The sequence below is a fragment of the Diadema setosum genome, chromosome 5, assembly GCF_964275005.1.
Source record: "Diadema setosum chromosome 5, eeDiaSeto1, whole genome shotgun sequence".
NCBI lineage: Eukaryota > Metazoa > Echinodermata > Echinoidea > Diadematoida > Diadematidae > Diadema > Diadema setosum.
This window is the reverse complement of record NC_092689.1, coordinates 32,860,567-32,877,124: the sequence shown is the minus strand read 5'-3', so window position 1 is coordinate 32,877,124 and position 16,558 is coordinate 32,860,567. Positions and strand designations below refer to the sequence as shown.

The 16,558-nt window shown below is 38.2% G+C and overlaps 1 protein-coding gene across 1 annotated transcript; it reads left to right on the top strand.

Annotated features, from left to right (window-relative positions):
* Window positions 1–2,018: 2,018 nt before the first annotated feature.
* Window positions 2,019–14,668, top strand: LOC140229315 (vesicle-associated membrane protein 7-like). Its single transcript, XM_072309589.1, has 4 exons — window positions 2,019–3,334; window positions 8,394–8,592; window positions 10,302–10,466; window positions 11,717–14,668. Exons 1-4 carry the CDS (start codon window positions 3,183–3,185, stop codon window positions 11,861–11,863), a joined length of 663 nt encoding a protein of 220 aa, XP_072165690.1. The 5' UTR covers window positions 2,019–3,182; the 3' UTR covers window positions 11,864–14,668.
* Window positions 14,669–16,558: the final 1,890 nt, after the last annotated feature.

The following is a 16,558-nucleotide window of genomic DNA, read 5'->3' as shown; positions in this document are numbered from 1 at the left end:
CGTAGAATCCACTCTGTCCAAAGCCTTGAGGATTCTTAATCATATGTTGTAGGCAGCGTTCTGTGCTGCATGCTGTATCCACCCCCCCCCCCATAACTGATGTTATCAGTATATTGTAGCGTGTTTGCTATTGTAGCCATAGTGATTACAATGTGGCTTGTGGCAGGTTGGATGGTTATATCACTGTCAGTGTAATGTCACTGCTATTGATGATTTCATTCATATTGAAATGCAGTTGGTTTTTTTTTTATTATTTAAAAGCCATTAGTACGGTAGTTACCAGATGAAGTAAATGGTAAGACAAATTTACATGACGTAAACTGAACATATTTTGCAATGGTGCCATTAGTACACAATGTGTTGATCAACAATGAACCACACTGATATTTATTCAGTGTTTTGTGTGTTTTGGTTTCTGATATGCAGGTGCTGTGTATGAACAATATATACCTGAATGATAATACAAGATTGTATGTATTCATGAGCAGGGTGGTGGCCACCTCCCTGGTATGAGAAAGCTGAAATATTTGCTTACATGTGGACCTATACCTTTCATTTTCCAGGGTTGTGTAATATCAGAAGGCATGACCTAGAAGACCATCTGTGCCAATGGTATCACTTGATATATTTGATGGCAATGTCATATACACCCCCAACCATTTTTTTTTTTTTTTTTGGGGGGGGGGGGGTGGTGGCAGAGGGAGAAATGGGGCTGAACAAGAACACCACGTTTTCAAGGTAGCATATGTTGGAGCGATGCTTCGCCGAGGATATGAAGATACTTTAGGATTAGGGTTATAGTTTAGGATTAGGGTTAGAGTTAGAGTAACATTGATCTGGGTGTCCTAGGGTAATAAACCGAGTATTAGCTCTAACCCTAATCCTGAAGCACATATTCATATCCTTGGCTGGGCATCGCTCCAACATATGGTACCATTTTGCAAGAGCTGGTACGGCTCCGTCTTTGGTGCACTACCAAAATGTAATGTACAATGTAGGTGTCACTCCCTCTTCTTGGACAGACCCTGTGTTTTTTGTTGTTGTTGTTTTCCTGCATGTGAAATGGAAAGAGGGCTGCCTCTACCACTTCCCTATTCTTTGAGTGTCAACTACCCAAATATCTTTAAGCTTGGACAGTGCCATACACCTACAGTGGCTTTACACAGCAAGGGAGCCACAGGGTCAGTTGTTCCGAAGAGATTTTCAGACAACTTCATATTAGGAGAATTAAATGATACATGATAAGAAAAGATCGCGATTTTAAGTGATATAACAAAATATTAAATGTTTTGTAGAGAAATACATATGTATATTTTATGCTCAGATTAAGGGTGTGGTTGGCTTGTAAAGAGTACTGTGCCCCCAATATGAGCAAATGCACAAAGGCCTAACTAACTGTTCCGTGTTCGAAATTTGGTTAAAGGCATAATTTACCCTTTGCAGATGAAACAAAAACCCAGCATTTGTGCTTTAAAATATTTCTAAAATGTGAGTTTGGGATAGAAACAACCACTGTAAAAATTTGCATCAGTAAAATCAATGTTAAGTATATTGTTAAACATACAAAATGTGAACAATAGTTAGTTAGTTATGATAAAAATAATTCCAGACTAAACCGTCTACAGTTACGGTTTATTGAGAAAAATACAGATATCTCCTTATATTTTAGGCTTTATCTCAAAATTTTTATTTGATAGGCTGTTTTGTGGTGCAACAGACCTACATATATGTATTAAATGTCATGTTGTGAAAATTTTTTAAATCACTGTTCCCAAAGGGAAACAGGACCTTTAAGTGGTCACAGAGAATGTGGATCGTTGTATTAAAGCATATCATTGGTCCGTTTCTTCCAAGTTCAGCACTTGGATGCTCTTGGAACCTTGAACACATGCTCTCCACATATTCTCATTTCTCTTTGATCACTGAAGCAAATCAGACAGGGTTTTTTGTAAGATGTAGATAATAAGTAATAGTTTCATACCTTGAAATTGCATTTGGTTTGATTCACTAATTTTAAAGTTATCATTGCAGATTGTAATTTGTTTTTGGACATATGGTACATATACCAAGAAAGATTGATAAGTACTCTGCATGAGGAGATAAATTTTCACTATGCCAGTGCCAAAGCTTGTCAAACAGCATTCAAACCTGTAATGTACATGCAAATCTCTGTTGTGGATCTGTAGATTAGCTATCTCTCTTCCCAAATCTTTTAGTTGATGGAACTTCCTTTTTCAGGACACTCTGACTGAGGTGTTTGGGGAAGCAAAGCTGTGTTACATCCTGTCGGGATGTGTTGCAAGAAGTTTCCAATCAAATCAAATGCAGAATGGAAATTACCAAGGCCAAAAGCAAACAAAACGAACTATTAAAACAAGGAAGAAAAGAGTGAATAATGGCCCTAGCATTTACATACAACTTTAACGAGGAAGATACTGTACATGTCATTCATATTCCTTGTTGTGTTTCTATTCATCATACTCCACAATCACATGTTGGCTGTCTATCCAACAAAGTATATGTATAATGCCTAATGATGTGCTATGTACTAATATGTCCCATAATGTATAACACTTTGATAGATTAAAATTTCGTGCAGGCATTTTCAGCCATTCCAGCTACTTGTGGAAGCAGTGTGTAGCACCATGAAGCTAAAGCCAGTTTTATACACAAAAAAAGAAGAAGAAAGAAAGAAGAAAGAAAGATGAAACAAAAAAAAAATTGCAGTCTAGTTGGCCACTGATTATTTTCTCATGGACCTCAAAGTGCACCCCCCCCCCCATAGGAAAAAAATGTAATCACAAAGGTAGTTACCAACAAAACACAAATGATAAAGAAACCTTTTAAATTGTGCAATTTGTCTGCCTTATACGATGTATAGACTACAACTGTATAATGCATGTTGCCACTGTGTCTGTGCATCGTGCTATCATGCTAACACAAGACGACAAAGAAATGAATTCCTCTATCCCTTTTGTTTTCAAACAATTTACAGTCATATCTAGAGTGTAGTATCAAAGGAAGAGCTGTTGCCGACTGTGAACCGACCAATCGGGACCAACGAGGAGCCCTGCTCACCGCAGCCACCACCACCACCACACCACACCCCACCCCTTACCCCCTGCCCTTCCAGCCCTATCTGAGTGGCTAAGCAGCAGCCAGTGAGGAGACCTCCCGTCGCCATGACGATCCTGTACAGCTGCATCGCAAGGGGCACCACCATCATGGTGGAGCTGTCCAGGAACGACGAGCACAACTTCCAGCAGGTCGTCAACTCGATGATGCAGAACCTAGCGGCCAAGGAGAACTTCAAGTCGGTGTACACATCGCAAGAGTAAGCTGGCCCTCTCTATCATTTCATGCATGGGAAGTGGTGCGGAGAGAGTGGAACCAAAATTTTGATTTCTAGCTGGTAGAAAAGGTCGAGTCTCAAAGGAACTTTTACCCCAAACTTATCAGATTCAGTGAGTGCAGAATTGTTAGCAGATCACATCAGTAAAGTTTTGGAGTGGCAAAGGTAATGAGAGAATGTCTCATAATTTCACATAAAAGAAGACTACACAATCCCTTGACTGACATATTGATACGGCTAATATCATTCCCCTGCATTTGTTCATTATGGACGAAAAATGAACATATACGTAGTTAATTCTCTACAGTCGAAGTTACCCCAAACATGTATTAAGTAAAAGGTTAAAAAAAGAAATAAAATAGCAGCACACATAAGTTAACCCAAAAGAAATTTGTATGAGCCATTAACCCGATGAGGACGGGCTGATTTTGTTCAACATGCATTTCACATAGACACTTGTCCGAGCATACTTGGGACTCGTCTTCAACGGGTTAAAAGTTCTGAAATTTTAAGTTTTTGTCAAGTCCGTGTGTCATCATGGCTGGATGGGAAGGATATGACAACACATTATGTCACATTAGTACAACTACAAAATGTATACAAAGGAGATATCAAGAGAGTTCCACAAGATTTCATTTTTCATGAACAGTAGTACATGATCCATTGACTTGTTTCTAGCATAATTATGTTGTATGTGAGGTATTCCACTGTCCCTAATGAAGAAGGTAAGTTACTTTACATATTATGCTCTTTTGTTATGCTAGATGTCTTTTTTTCTTGAATATTTTACACAGCCACGTGTGTGCCAGGCTTCAGTCAATCTATCTAGTGAGACTCCCCGAGTTCTGGCTTAAAGGTATAGTTTACCTTTGGGAGCAGTGATTTAAAAAATGTTCAAGATATCACATTTGATGCTTATGTACAGGTCGGTTGTATCACAAAACATCCTACCATATAAAATTTTCGCAATAAAGCCTAAAATAAAAGAAGATATCAGTGTTTTTCTCAATAAACCATAACTGTAGACGGTATAGCCTGGAAACAGTTTTATTATAACTATTGTTCACATTTTGTGTATTTAACAGCACTTAACATCGATTATACGGATTCAAATTTCTACGTTGGTTGTTTCTAGCCCTAACTCACATTTTAGAACTATTTTGAAGCACTAATTCTGGGTATTTGTTTCATCTGCAAATGGTATATTATGCCTTTAAAATAGTCACCCATCCACCTTGTCACTGGTGGTTATCGGGAGAGATTGGAATAGATTAAACTGATCGAGATGTGGCAAGACCACATGTTATAATTAATCCTTCTTCTGTTTCAGAAGGTGGTGAGCACTTAGGACCCCTTTCCGGCAATAATTAGTAGCGTTCCATTTATAGCCAGAGCGGTGGGTAGGGAACAGTCTAATTTGAGACCTGCCTTTATTATAACAAATGCTCACTTTATTATTATTTTTTTCTGTCACATGACTAAACTACAAAGTTGGAGGAAATCTTTCTAAAAATCTTGACAATGTCTGATCGTGACACACATTCGCCATTGCTTTTAATAAAAAGCTTACAGTTATTTCATATAGAATGAGTGAGTTGCCTATTCATCATGACTGAAACAGTGAGACATAGAATTTAGGCTGTGTGACTTGTCAGTACGTAATCTCATGGGCCAATGTGCATCGGAACCAGCTCAAGGTGCGGAACAAGTGAGGGCGACAGCCCTGAACAAGTTACTCCTCCAAGAGAAAAAATTCACAAAGTGCTCTGGAAGAGCAGAGTGCGCCTCACTCACTTTCCTGTACGCGTGTGTAAGCCGGGGTAGTCTCTTTTTGCACATTAAGATCATTACCGTAATTACACGTATATGGTGCACAAGATCATTCTCTTCAGGTGAAAGATTGGTAAAATGCACTGCCTTCCCTGATTTAAATTACTTCATGCAGTTTCACTCTTACAGTAACATACAGTGGTATTCATACATCGTAAATACATAATTTCTTGAATGATGAACACCAAAATGAATGATCTCATTGACTTGGAGTATATATCTCCCTACCCCCTCCCAACTTCAAGTAAGCATCCCTTGATCAAAAGCTAATGCTGCTAAAAAGAGTCGAAGATAAACATGAATTATGTGTGGAAGAAGGTTTATCAATCATTGTAATAAAAGATTGAGTGTTACCTCCACTCATTCTACGAACTAAAAAGAACCCTCCATTTCTTGCTCTTCACTTGTCAGGCAGATGTATACAATTTGCTTCAGGCATTCAGTAATGAATTCAGTTTGCTTACAACAGTCGTACCTGCAATAAATCCCGATATGTCATAAAAATATGACCTATTCATGTCAATAATGGAGTGCAGGTGGGGCAGAGAGGTACATGTAGATTTTGAAGTACTGTAATGATATGTGTGTGTCCATGTCTGTACCTGTGTGCGTGTCTGTGCATGTGTGATATTTCAAGCCCTTGTGCTAATATTGACATGTATTTGCTAAATGATTCATACCCATTTTTCTGCACATTTTCCTGAATCAATCGTGCTGTGCACAGCTCTTGTCAGCTCCCACATAGTGTGCAAAAAGCTAGACCCTACACACTTGCAATTTACCGGTGCACTTTAGTGTAACATGTCAAAAATGTCAGTTCACATTGCCTCCTTCATTGCAGGTTAAGTACCACATAAATACATTTACGCTTTGAATTCTCCAAAGAGAATGCAACTAAAGAACAATTTTGAATTATCTTGACACATTGTAGACTTGATAGAAGGAAAGGAACTACAGATTGTTGATTATCTTTGCAAAATTTGACAAAGGGCTTGAAAATTGAGATCGTTTGAGTAATTACATGTCATGTACATGTAAAAAGAATGTAAGACAAGTAAATGTAGAGTAATTTTGCCCACATGAACATGATGATGTAGACATGATACACTTTCAGCAGCATGTGAAACATGTTTCTCCTTTACATTTTATCAAAGGACATTTGTTGTTGTGTTAGTCAATGTTCGAGATAGATTGTTACTTATCGTTGTAGAACACATCTTGCAAGACGGTGGGTTTTGATTCCATTTGAATTTGTGTGCAGGCAAAATTCATTTGTGGTGGTCACTGTTGTATTTCAGTGTATATATGTTGTATAGTAATACAGTGAATGGGGATTGCTAATAAGTGGTATACACTTGTATGCCAGACAGTGTCAAGACCAAACAACTATAGAAGCTGTCTCAATGTTCACATTTGCATTATGAGAGCCAACATGAAATTAATTGATGACTGCATTCAATTCAAACCATCATACTCTTGCCCAGTCATGTGCAAAGACTTTGCGGATCCATTGTTCTGATACACAGTACCATCAATTCCAGTCACAGAAGCATTACATGTCTGTAATAGCCTAATTTCCTCATTGAGGTAACATCATTTTCCAATCTGAGATCATTTCTTTGTTCAGATATCTACATGTAATGTTGAATTTGTGACATTTTTGGCACAAGTTTGGGTAGCATATCCATTGCCCACCAGTCCCCACATGAAGCAACCCTAAACGTACTTCACAATTGCAAATTCCAGCGGTATTCGTGAAATGAAAGTACCGGTAATTACCCTCGAGGAAAATGGGCAGGATATTTTGAAACTTGCACCACATCCTGTCAGGAATATCGATGTTCCCTTCTTCTGATTCCTTCCATAACCAACCACTGTATAGATGCCATTGAAGCATACATTTGTGGCACACCTGCTCTGTAATTATTGGGCCATTCATTGGCTGGCCTTGAAACACCGCCATTGTCTCATGCCTGCCTGGCGTTATAGGTTTAGTTTGTTTGTTTTATTCATGTAATTTCTATCTTAAAGAATGGGAGATCAAATATTATGGTGAAATTACATACATAAAATGCTCTATAAGCAATACTCTCAATCTTATGAACTCATATGAATCTTATGAACTTATATGAACTAATGATTCATATTAAAATTCTATCTGATCCATTATTCATAGATTTTATGTTGAGACTTGCCATTAGATTGCGCAATATGAATTCAACATATGAGTGTGAACAAGATTCCAAGTACCGATATTGAAATTTTTGTATGAAAAAAAATACATTTAGAAACTTACAGCTGGTTCCCTCTTTTTCCTTTTTTTTTTCTATTGTTTCGTTAGGACAACATTTTCATAAGGTTAACTTTATTCAGGATTGGATTTATTCACTAATAGCCTAACAAGACTTGAGCCATTGTCCAAAAGGTAATGGGTCGAGGTCAGCGACCTCTTTAAATGGTTCCATGACAGTTGCTCCCATGAGATATATGCATGCTAAGCTAAACATAAATCCTACCCACAAGCATAACCCTAACCATAATCCTAATTCTCACATCAAACTAAACCTAAAACCCTATCACAACCCTAACCTGAACCCTAAGTCCTTGGAGAAAATAAGACCGGGGCAATTGTTGCAGGAGCAGATGTCGGGTCACCCGTCAAACATGTGTGTGACTAGTATGATATTTGAATCTGTTTGCATTTGGAGAGATAGGTAGAGAATGTATACAGACATGATGCACTTGACAGTTTTCCTGTGCACCTTCCCATTATGTTTATTTGTTTGTTTGTATTGATGTCATAGATACATGTGTTAATGTTTGTGCAGATGAACAAGTACTGCACGAGCAAATCATGTACAATAGATTGTAGGTTTATTGCAGGAAAAATCTACACATTGAGTGCTCTTGCTAATGACTCTCATCTGGTATACAGAGCATACTCCTAAATTGTTTTTGCCTCCCTTATCAACTGCATGCTTATAAATTACATTCATTATACCCTCTTATGTAAATATATAAACTTTTTTTTCCTGTTAAAAAAACAACCACAAGAAGAAGATTGAGATTGAAAAATATATGAATGAATAATAGAAACATGATTGCATTAAGTTATAGATAGCAGCATTTCCATTCATAGATCTTGTGTTTTTATAATTCCTGTCATTCTCTCTTGTCTCTGCAATTATCTCTTACTACATGTATCCAACAGCTATCTCTTCCACGTGATAATCCAAGATGGCATCACCTACATGTGCGCCACCTCAGTGGACTTCAGGAAGCAGACGTCCTACGCCTTCCTCAAGGAGATCATGCAGAAGGTGGCGGGGTGCAGCCTGGCGCAGCGGGTGCACCATGCCGGCGACATGGAGCTCGACCGCGACTTCAGCAGCGTGCTGGGCCAGGAAATGGTGGGTGACTGTGGGTGGAGTAGGGAAGAGAATGGGGGGGGGGGGGCAACCACAGATGCATGTTGTGTCTTTTCCCTTTTCCACAATGTCTTATTAATATAATTCTATTGCTGACTTGCTGACTTATAAGGAGAATATCTGATGTATTAATGTGGTATTATTATGGTGGGGAAAAGAATACACAACAGCTTTGAAAGTAATAAAGATAATGATGATGGTTATTGATGATGGTGATGCTAAAAATGATAATGATAGTAAATGACAATGATGATGATGATGATGATGATGACGACGCCGATGAAGATGATGGTAGTAATGATCATACGATATTATTTACCCTCGTGGTGAGTTAGCTCAGTCAGTAGTGCATCTGCCTCAGGATCCTAAGGACCCTGGTTCAATACCCAGGTCCGACTGAGCATTGTTGTGTATAATCATACCATCCCCTTTTGTAAGAGGCAAAACACTCTGTCCCTCGGATAGGACATAAAATGGAGGTCCCGTGTGTGGGAGTCACAACTTGTGCACGTAAAAGATCCCACTTCATTTATTCATCGCAAAGAGCAGGGTGTTTAACCTGGTGAAGTGGTTCCGCCTCACATCCACCTGGACTCCATGGAAGACCAGCTATTGCAGCTGAATATGAGCTGTCCAGCCATCTTCTTAGATGGAAAATGAAACACACAAACAAAACCTCTTCAGAGAGAACATTGTTTTCTTTATGGACCCTGCCATTATTAGTTACCCCATCACCTTCAGTTAACTTTCATTTTCTGGCTGTATGCGCCAGACAGGATATTAACCCGGAGTCTCTTCTATAAGAACCCTGAACCTTTCCCACTAATCCATAGTGTTCTCACTTGACAACCTCTTCCTGCCCACAATAGTCAATGTTGTTTTTGAATCACTAAAGAGTTACATGCATATTGTACCTTAGAGGGGGAAAAAGTAAAATAGAAGCTGTGGTATTCAAGTTGCAGTTTATCATTAATCCGATTGAAATCTCACACAAGTGTACAAAATGTCTGTGGACATTTCTGTCATGTATTTAGGTGTCTGTTGGTATTATATGGTAATTGCCAGCAGCTGCTTGAGAAATGTTTTAATTGAAAAGACAATTTGCTTTATTAAAAATTCAGTCAAACTGGGAATTTATACAAATGATATTTGACCGAGCAATTCGTTGATGTGAACTGTGAGCCTAGTGTGTCGCAGCTTAATGGTTACAGTTCAGAGTAGCATTCTGAGATGGGTCTGTTCATGAGTTTACTGCAGAAGCTACTAAGTATGAAGAAAGAGAAGTCTTTAGTGTGACACAATGAAATAGTGATGGGGTATGATGCTTATGTGTTTCTGAGGTTATTTGGGGGTGTTTTATCCACAAAAGGCTTGAAGGGTAGTACTGTATACGCCATATATTTTGTAGAGATTTTATTTTCAGTAATTTTGTGAGTTGGGTGCTCCTCGCAATTTGAACAACGCACAAAAACATTTAATCTAATCCCAACGTGAATTTGACATGCACGCCTAAATTTCTCCATTTATTACTGCAATGTATAAATACTCCATGATCGCATAGTAATCACCCGCAAAATTGTTGAGAAGTCCCAATACCTGAAAAATTAAGCTCACGAAATCTGTAATGTGTTGCAAACGGTAATAAGCCAACTATCACAAACTCCTATGGCTTTGCCTTGCTTCTCTGATAGGATCACTACTCGACGATGAAGGGAGGAGGAAACGACAAAGTCGCCGTACTGCAGAACCAAGTTGACGAGGTCAAAGACATCATGACCCAGAACATCGACAAAGTGCTGAGCAGAGGCGAGAAGCTTGACGACTTATTAGTGAAGACCGAAGACCTGGAAGCAAGCGTGAGTACAATGATCAGGCAAATTAAAGGGATCGTATAGTTTTGGTTGAGACTTAACTTCAGGTTTTTATAATTTTTTGATGAGATATTGAGAAACCTCTTCTGAAATATGAAAGAGCATGTAATTTCAAGAGGGATTCAACGTTTATTTGATGAAAATTGGTTTTGAAATGGCCGAGATATCCAAAATAGAGCGATCCTAATAAAGTGTGGGACCCACATTCTATTACGGTCGTTTTGTTTTACTTTGTTTTGGATGTTGAACAGCTATTCCAAACCAGATTTTTATCAAATAAACTTTGAATTCCTCTTTAGATGGTATGCTCTGTACTATTTCATAAGTGTTTTCTTGGTATCTCGCAAAAAAGTTAAAGCCCAATTTTCGTCTCCACCAATACAGTACCTTCCCTTTAATGGTAGCCGTGAACAGAGAGAATTGGCAAAATGTGATAGAAAGATGACAGTGAGTCATGATATTGCTCTGTTTGTTATCTAGGATTTCATCTTATATTCATTTCTGTTTATCATCTGAGGATTCAACTTACATTTTCAATACATTCAATCAGTACTGCATTCAATTCATCTTACATATTAGTTGCTTTATTCAGAGACGACAACTTTCGTTTTACAGCAAATACTGCATGTTTCATGGAAAATGCCGTTTTCCCAAAATTGTATGACTACACATGTCTAATGGAGAAAAAGTAAAGATGCTGTTTTTTCCACAAGAATACACCTTTCCGGCCCTCAAAATATTGGAATGCTGTTTAGAAGCATGTTTATGCTGTATTTGTGACCATATTATCCAAATTTGTGTCTTGTGGACAGATTAAATTCTAGTGGAATTGATGTCTGTAGCACTACAGCTGGTACAATCATACATCTATGTTGGTCGTAGCATGAATGGAAAATAAAGTATTTGGATTGACTTTGTCAGACCACATAGTGAAGTAAATTGATCCTATTAAAGTAGCTAGAATGACACATGCAAGTCCAAGGCTTGTTTCTCAGCGGAGTTGGGTGAATATCATCAGATGCTATCAAATGTGGGGGGGGGGGGGGGGAGGTTATGGATGATAAGTCTTGCCACAATTTCTTCAAAGTGTGTCATACATGTACATGCATGCTAAATTTTTCGATTCATAAAGTTTCTGAGCATTGTTGAGTAAGAGTGTAAAAAATATTTATGTCCAATCTTTCCAGTCTACCCTCTTTTTTTTTTGTACCCAACCTCTCAACGCCATGCTGCAGGCGAGAACATTCCAGAAGACTGCATCGAAAGTCAGGAAGAAGATGTGGTGGCAAAACACCAGAATGCAGATCATCCTTGTGATCGTCGTCCTCATCGTCATCCTTGCCGTTGTCCTGATCGCACTCAAGTTAGCAGGAGTCATCTGAGCATCGCCGCGTCGCTCAGAGCGACAAAACCAAGAGACTGCAAATGAACCGAGATGCGTGTTCCTGCATCTTTGTGGACTTCGAAGGAGCAGGAGCCTTGTGGATGAACTGTACTTAGATGCTTTCTGTTGAGATGCTTCGAGACGAGTTTTCTTGTTCTTTCCAAAAGCTGTTGTGATTTTATATACAGGAATAATATGTCATGGCGAATGGTCGTCTGTGATCCACAGAGAGTACTGTAAAAGTGGAAATTTTCGTGCACTTCACACAACCAGAAGCTAGAACGAAAATATAAACGTGCAAATGTTTTTGCTTGTTATATGTACCGCCATTAGATGTCTTGATTCCGCGGAATTATGATCACATGAAATTCTTCTTACCCAGCCCAGTGCGAAAATATTCACTTTTACAGTAGTTGTGATTTGAGATATGGAGGTGTTTGAGACAGGAATGAAATAATTACAAGAAAGAGCACTTTCTGTTGTCAGAATGATAAAATTAGGATTTAATCTTTTCTTTGTTGTGATACTTTTCATCCAACAAGATGTCATTAATAGAATGACAGAGCAGTTACTATATGATTCCTTCTTTTAACCCGTTGAGGACGAGTCCTGAGTATACTCAGGCAGGTGACTATGGAAAATGCGTGTTGTAGCAAAATTAAACCGTCCTCAACGGGTTAAACCATTTTTCACCTAATCTCTTGATAACTTAAAGATAGATGTAGTGTGTTGAATGATGTATGAAAGTGGATGTGTGATAGATTTGTTTACTGCCATCTTTTGCCAGATACTGTGACTACTACCATCCAGTTGGTAGCAGAAATATTACCAACTCTCTGTTCTACATCAAACTATGAGGAAGTAGAAGTCAGTGTTAGCGCATGTTGCTGGCCCGTGAATACTTTCTCTGTCTGCTTGTGTGTATATTGGAAGGTGCAGTGATTGTGAGTTTGTTAAGTGTACTTTCCGGGGCAGAATAGACCAAACTTCTTCACTTTATTTTTTCTTCTCACTTATTGAGGAAAGTTGCATGCTGGGACATGCACCAAGTCCATTGAAAATGGACGAATCACAATCCGGGTTTTGGAAAAATTTCTATGTCATTACAGAATGATGCAACTCTTTTCCTTGTCTCATGATTGTTATAATGTGTATGTAGTGTGTGCTTCTATTTTTGACCACCCAGCTCAAAACCCACGAAAAGCAGCAGATTAGCTTTAGAGTGCATATGCAAACCTCAAATATGCACAGCTTGAACTCCCAAGTTCATCGACCCTTTCTGCCAAAAGATAAAGAATCCTTCAAAAATCCATAAAATTCCTGGATCACTACCAAAATGTGATCATCTGTTTCTTGTGTCATTATCAGGTTTCCTGCAAGGTTCATTCAAATCTGTTCACAACCTTTCGAGTTATTTTGCAAACAAACAAGCAAACTAATGCCGATGAAAACATAACTCCTACCTTGGCAGAGGTAATAAGAGAATATAAAAATCTCCCAGAAGTATTAATCAATTTTGGCCATGAGATGTATGTAGCACAAAGGTACCTCTCTGAGTGCTCTTTTGAAATCTACTTGATTTTGATGGGTAGATGGTGGCAATCTTTTATGCCTATATGTTAACCTCGTCAAGAGAGGGGCATGTGTATAATTTGAATCTTAACTTGGCATCATGATTCAGACTGTGAGTTTATACACCACCTCTCTCCTGTATAGACCAAATTCTTCGTGTAGAACGATAGCACCACATGCATCGTAGCACAATGTCTGTGTGCACATTATTCATTTCATTCAAATTTCAGATTTATGTATGTAAACTCCTTGACTCAAAGTGGCTTCCATGCCATAGTCCAAAGAGTGCCTTGCACCCAAAAGTTTTGTCTGTTAGATGCGCTCCACTCTTTTTGTCAACTATGTAGCTGCCTCAACCTCGGAGAGAGAAAAATGATTTTTTCTTTATTTCATCAGCGAAGAGGAGACATCAGGTTTTACTGTTTCATGTAGTGCTGTGACAAAGAAGTGGTTTTAGTGGACCAAAATTTTGAAAGCTTAATCACTGACTTAGTCATTCCCATCCCATCGCACAAAAAGGAAATGCAAAAAATGTGACAGTCCCAAATACCCATAATCGTGTTTGAATTCATTGTTCAGTTTTAGTACTTGGTACATGTTGCAAGATTTTATGATCTTACTTGTCCTTGAATTACACTCAGTGTATTGGTTTTTCCTCTTTCTCATAATCTTTGTATTTCTTGTGTGTAGATTAACTTCAGTTCAACATATTTATTTTTCTACAAATATTTACATAGTTATATACAGCTCTGAATGCCTTTGGCATTCAAAGTCTCTCTCAAAAAAGGTTTTGTACTCTCTATAGACTCAACTACTGCATGATATTATGATTGAGATTATGTCAGAATGGAGTGACTCCAAGAAGAACATTAAATGTGGTGAGAAAATAAGATGAGACGTGAAAACTTAGATGGGAACCAAGAGATTAGCATGAAAAAAAAAATGAATGAGAAGGAATGATTCAGTTATTGCTGCATATTTCTTGTGTAGTAAAGCATTTTGAGCGAGTGATGATGTGTCTCCTACTTGGTTTGTCAAGCATAGGAAATGACACAAGACATTGACAATGTTTTAAATGTCCCCTCAGTATTGTACATTTCCGTTGATCCCTCTCATTTCGCTCAACTTTAGTGCCAAAAGATAATTGTTTTGCAAGTTTATGTGTTGCATATATTCCTCATTATTTCAGGAAATGTAGTGTATGGCATATTGTATTAACATCTCTTTATTTTTTTTTCATAGGTTGACTTTTGAATGATTTTTATTGCTTGTATCATATATAGCACTAATGATGAACCATGATGCACAATGTATGTTCCCATGTATCCACAGTAGGGGTACTGTGGTAAAGTGGATGTTGGTCTAGACACCTGGATAGGAGGTTCTGGGTTCAAGTTCTACCCATTGCATCCTTTTAGACACAAAATGAGGTAATGGCTTAATGTGTTTAGTACCAAGGTGTATAAATGGGTACCAATGCTTGGGTCATGGGGGGGGGGGGGGGAATCAAGTGAAAAGGCAGTGATTACACTGAAGAGGCTGCCCTTGCTTTAGAAGGTCATCAACATTGTCATTATTATTATTATTATTATTAGCATTATCATTATTATTATTATTATTATTATTATTATTAGCATTATCATTATTATTATTGTTATTATTATTATTATTATTATTATTATTATTATTATTATCATCATCATCATTATCATCATCATCATCATCATCATCATTACTATCATTATTATGACAACTATTGTTTCAAAGTTTTTAACATACTCTTTTGAAGATGTACATGTACTTTCACAAGATAAAGGACAGAGCTACCTGTGTCTCCAAGTTGGAATGTGTGTTTAGGTTGATGTGCTTATTTAAACTGTTTGCAGGTGATTTTGTATGAAACCCCACTAAAAATAGACATAAAAGAGACACAATGATTATGATGCATTAGCTATAAATATTTCAGTAGCCAACCACACAAAGTCTGATGTACCTTCCTCACCCTTTTTTATGCCTCCGCCACGAAGTGGTGCCGGAGGCATTATGTTTTCGGGTTGTCCGTCCGTCCGTCCGTCCGTACGTCCGTACGTCTGTACGTCCGTACGTCCGTACGTCCGTACGTCCGTACGTCCGTACGTTCGTACGTACATCCGTCCGCTTTCGTTTACGCGATAACTTGAGTAATATTTACTGGAATTTTACCAAACTTGGTCCAAGTATGAAGTATGATGGGGCAATTATTTGATTAGATTTTGGGTGAAATCGGCTGAAGGTCAAAGGTCAAAGGTCAAGGTCAAATCATGAAATTGTATCCGTTTACGCGATAACTCAAGACTGGATGGAGCAAATTTCACCAAACTTTGTTGGAGGATGATGTATGATGGGACAATTACTTGATTAGTTTTTCAGTGAAATCGGACAGAGGTCAAAGGTCAAAGATCAAGGTCAAATCCTAAAATTTATCTGTTTACGTGATAACTCAAAACTGGATGAAGCAGCCGCTTCACCAAACTTGGTCCAAGGATGATGTATGATGGGACAATTAGTTGAGTAGATTTTAGTGACATTGGCAAGAGGTCAAAGGTCAAAAGGTCAAGGTCAAATGCTACAAATGTTGCAATTTCCCCCATATCTATGCAATGCCCGAAAGTATTTTCTTGAAACTTGGTGTGGACATGTACTACTGCGTAAAGATTCTCCAGAGAGAGTTTCATGTCATAAGGCCAAAGGTCAAAAGGTCAAAGGTTAGGTGAAAATGTTGCAATATTACTTTTCTCTCAAATGCTTCAATGTACACTGTATCTTCGTGGAACTTGGTACATATGCATGTACTGTCTGGCAGGGATTATCTAGGGAATTTAGGGGTCATGGGTCAATAGTCAGGGGTCAAATGTCAAGGTCAACTCCTCAAAATTTTACTATTTCCCTCATATACTAGTATATGCAATGCTTGCATTATTAGTTTCAAAACTTAATACATGCATTACCTAATGGAGATTCTCCGGGAAATTTCCAGCCAGAAGGTCAAAGGTTAAGGGTCAAAGGCCAGGTTTCAATGCCCCCCCCCAAAAAAAAAAAAAAAAAAATCTATTTTGTACCGTCATCACACTCTTTCTTCGTA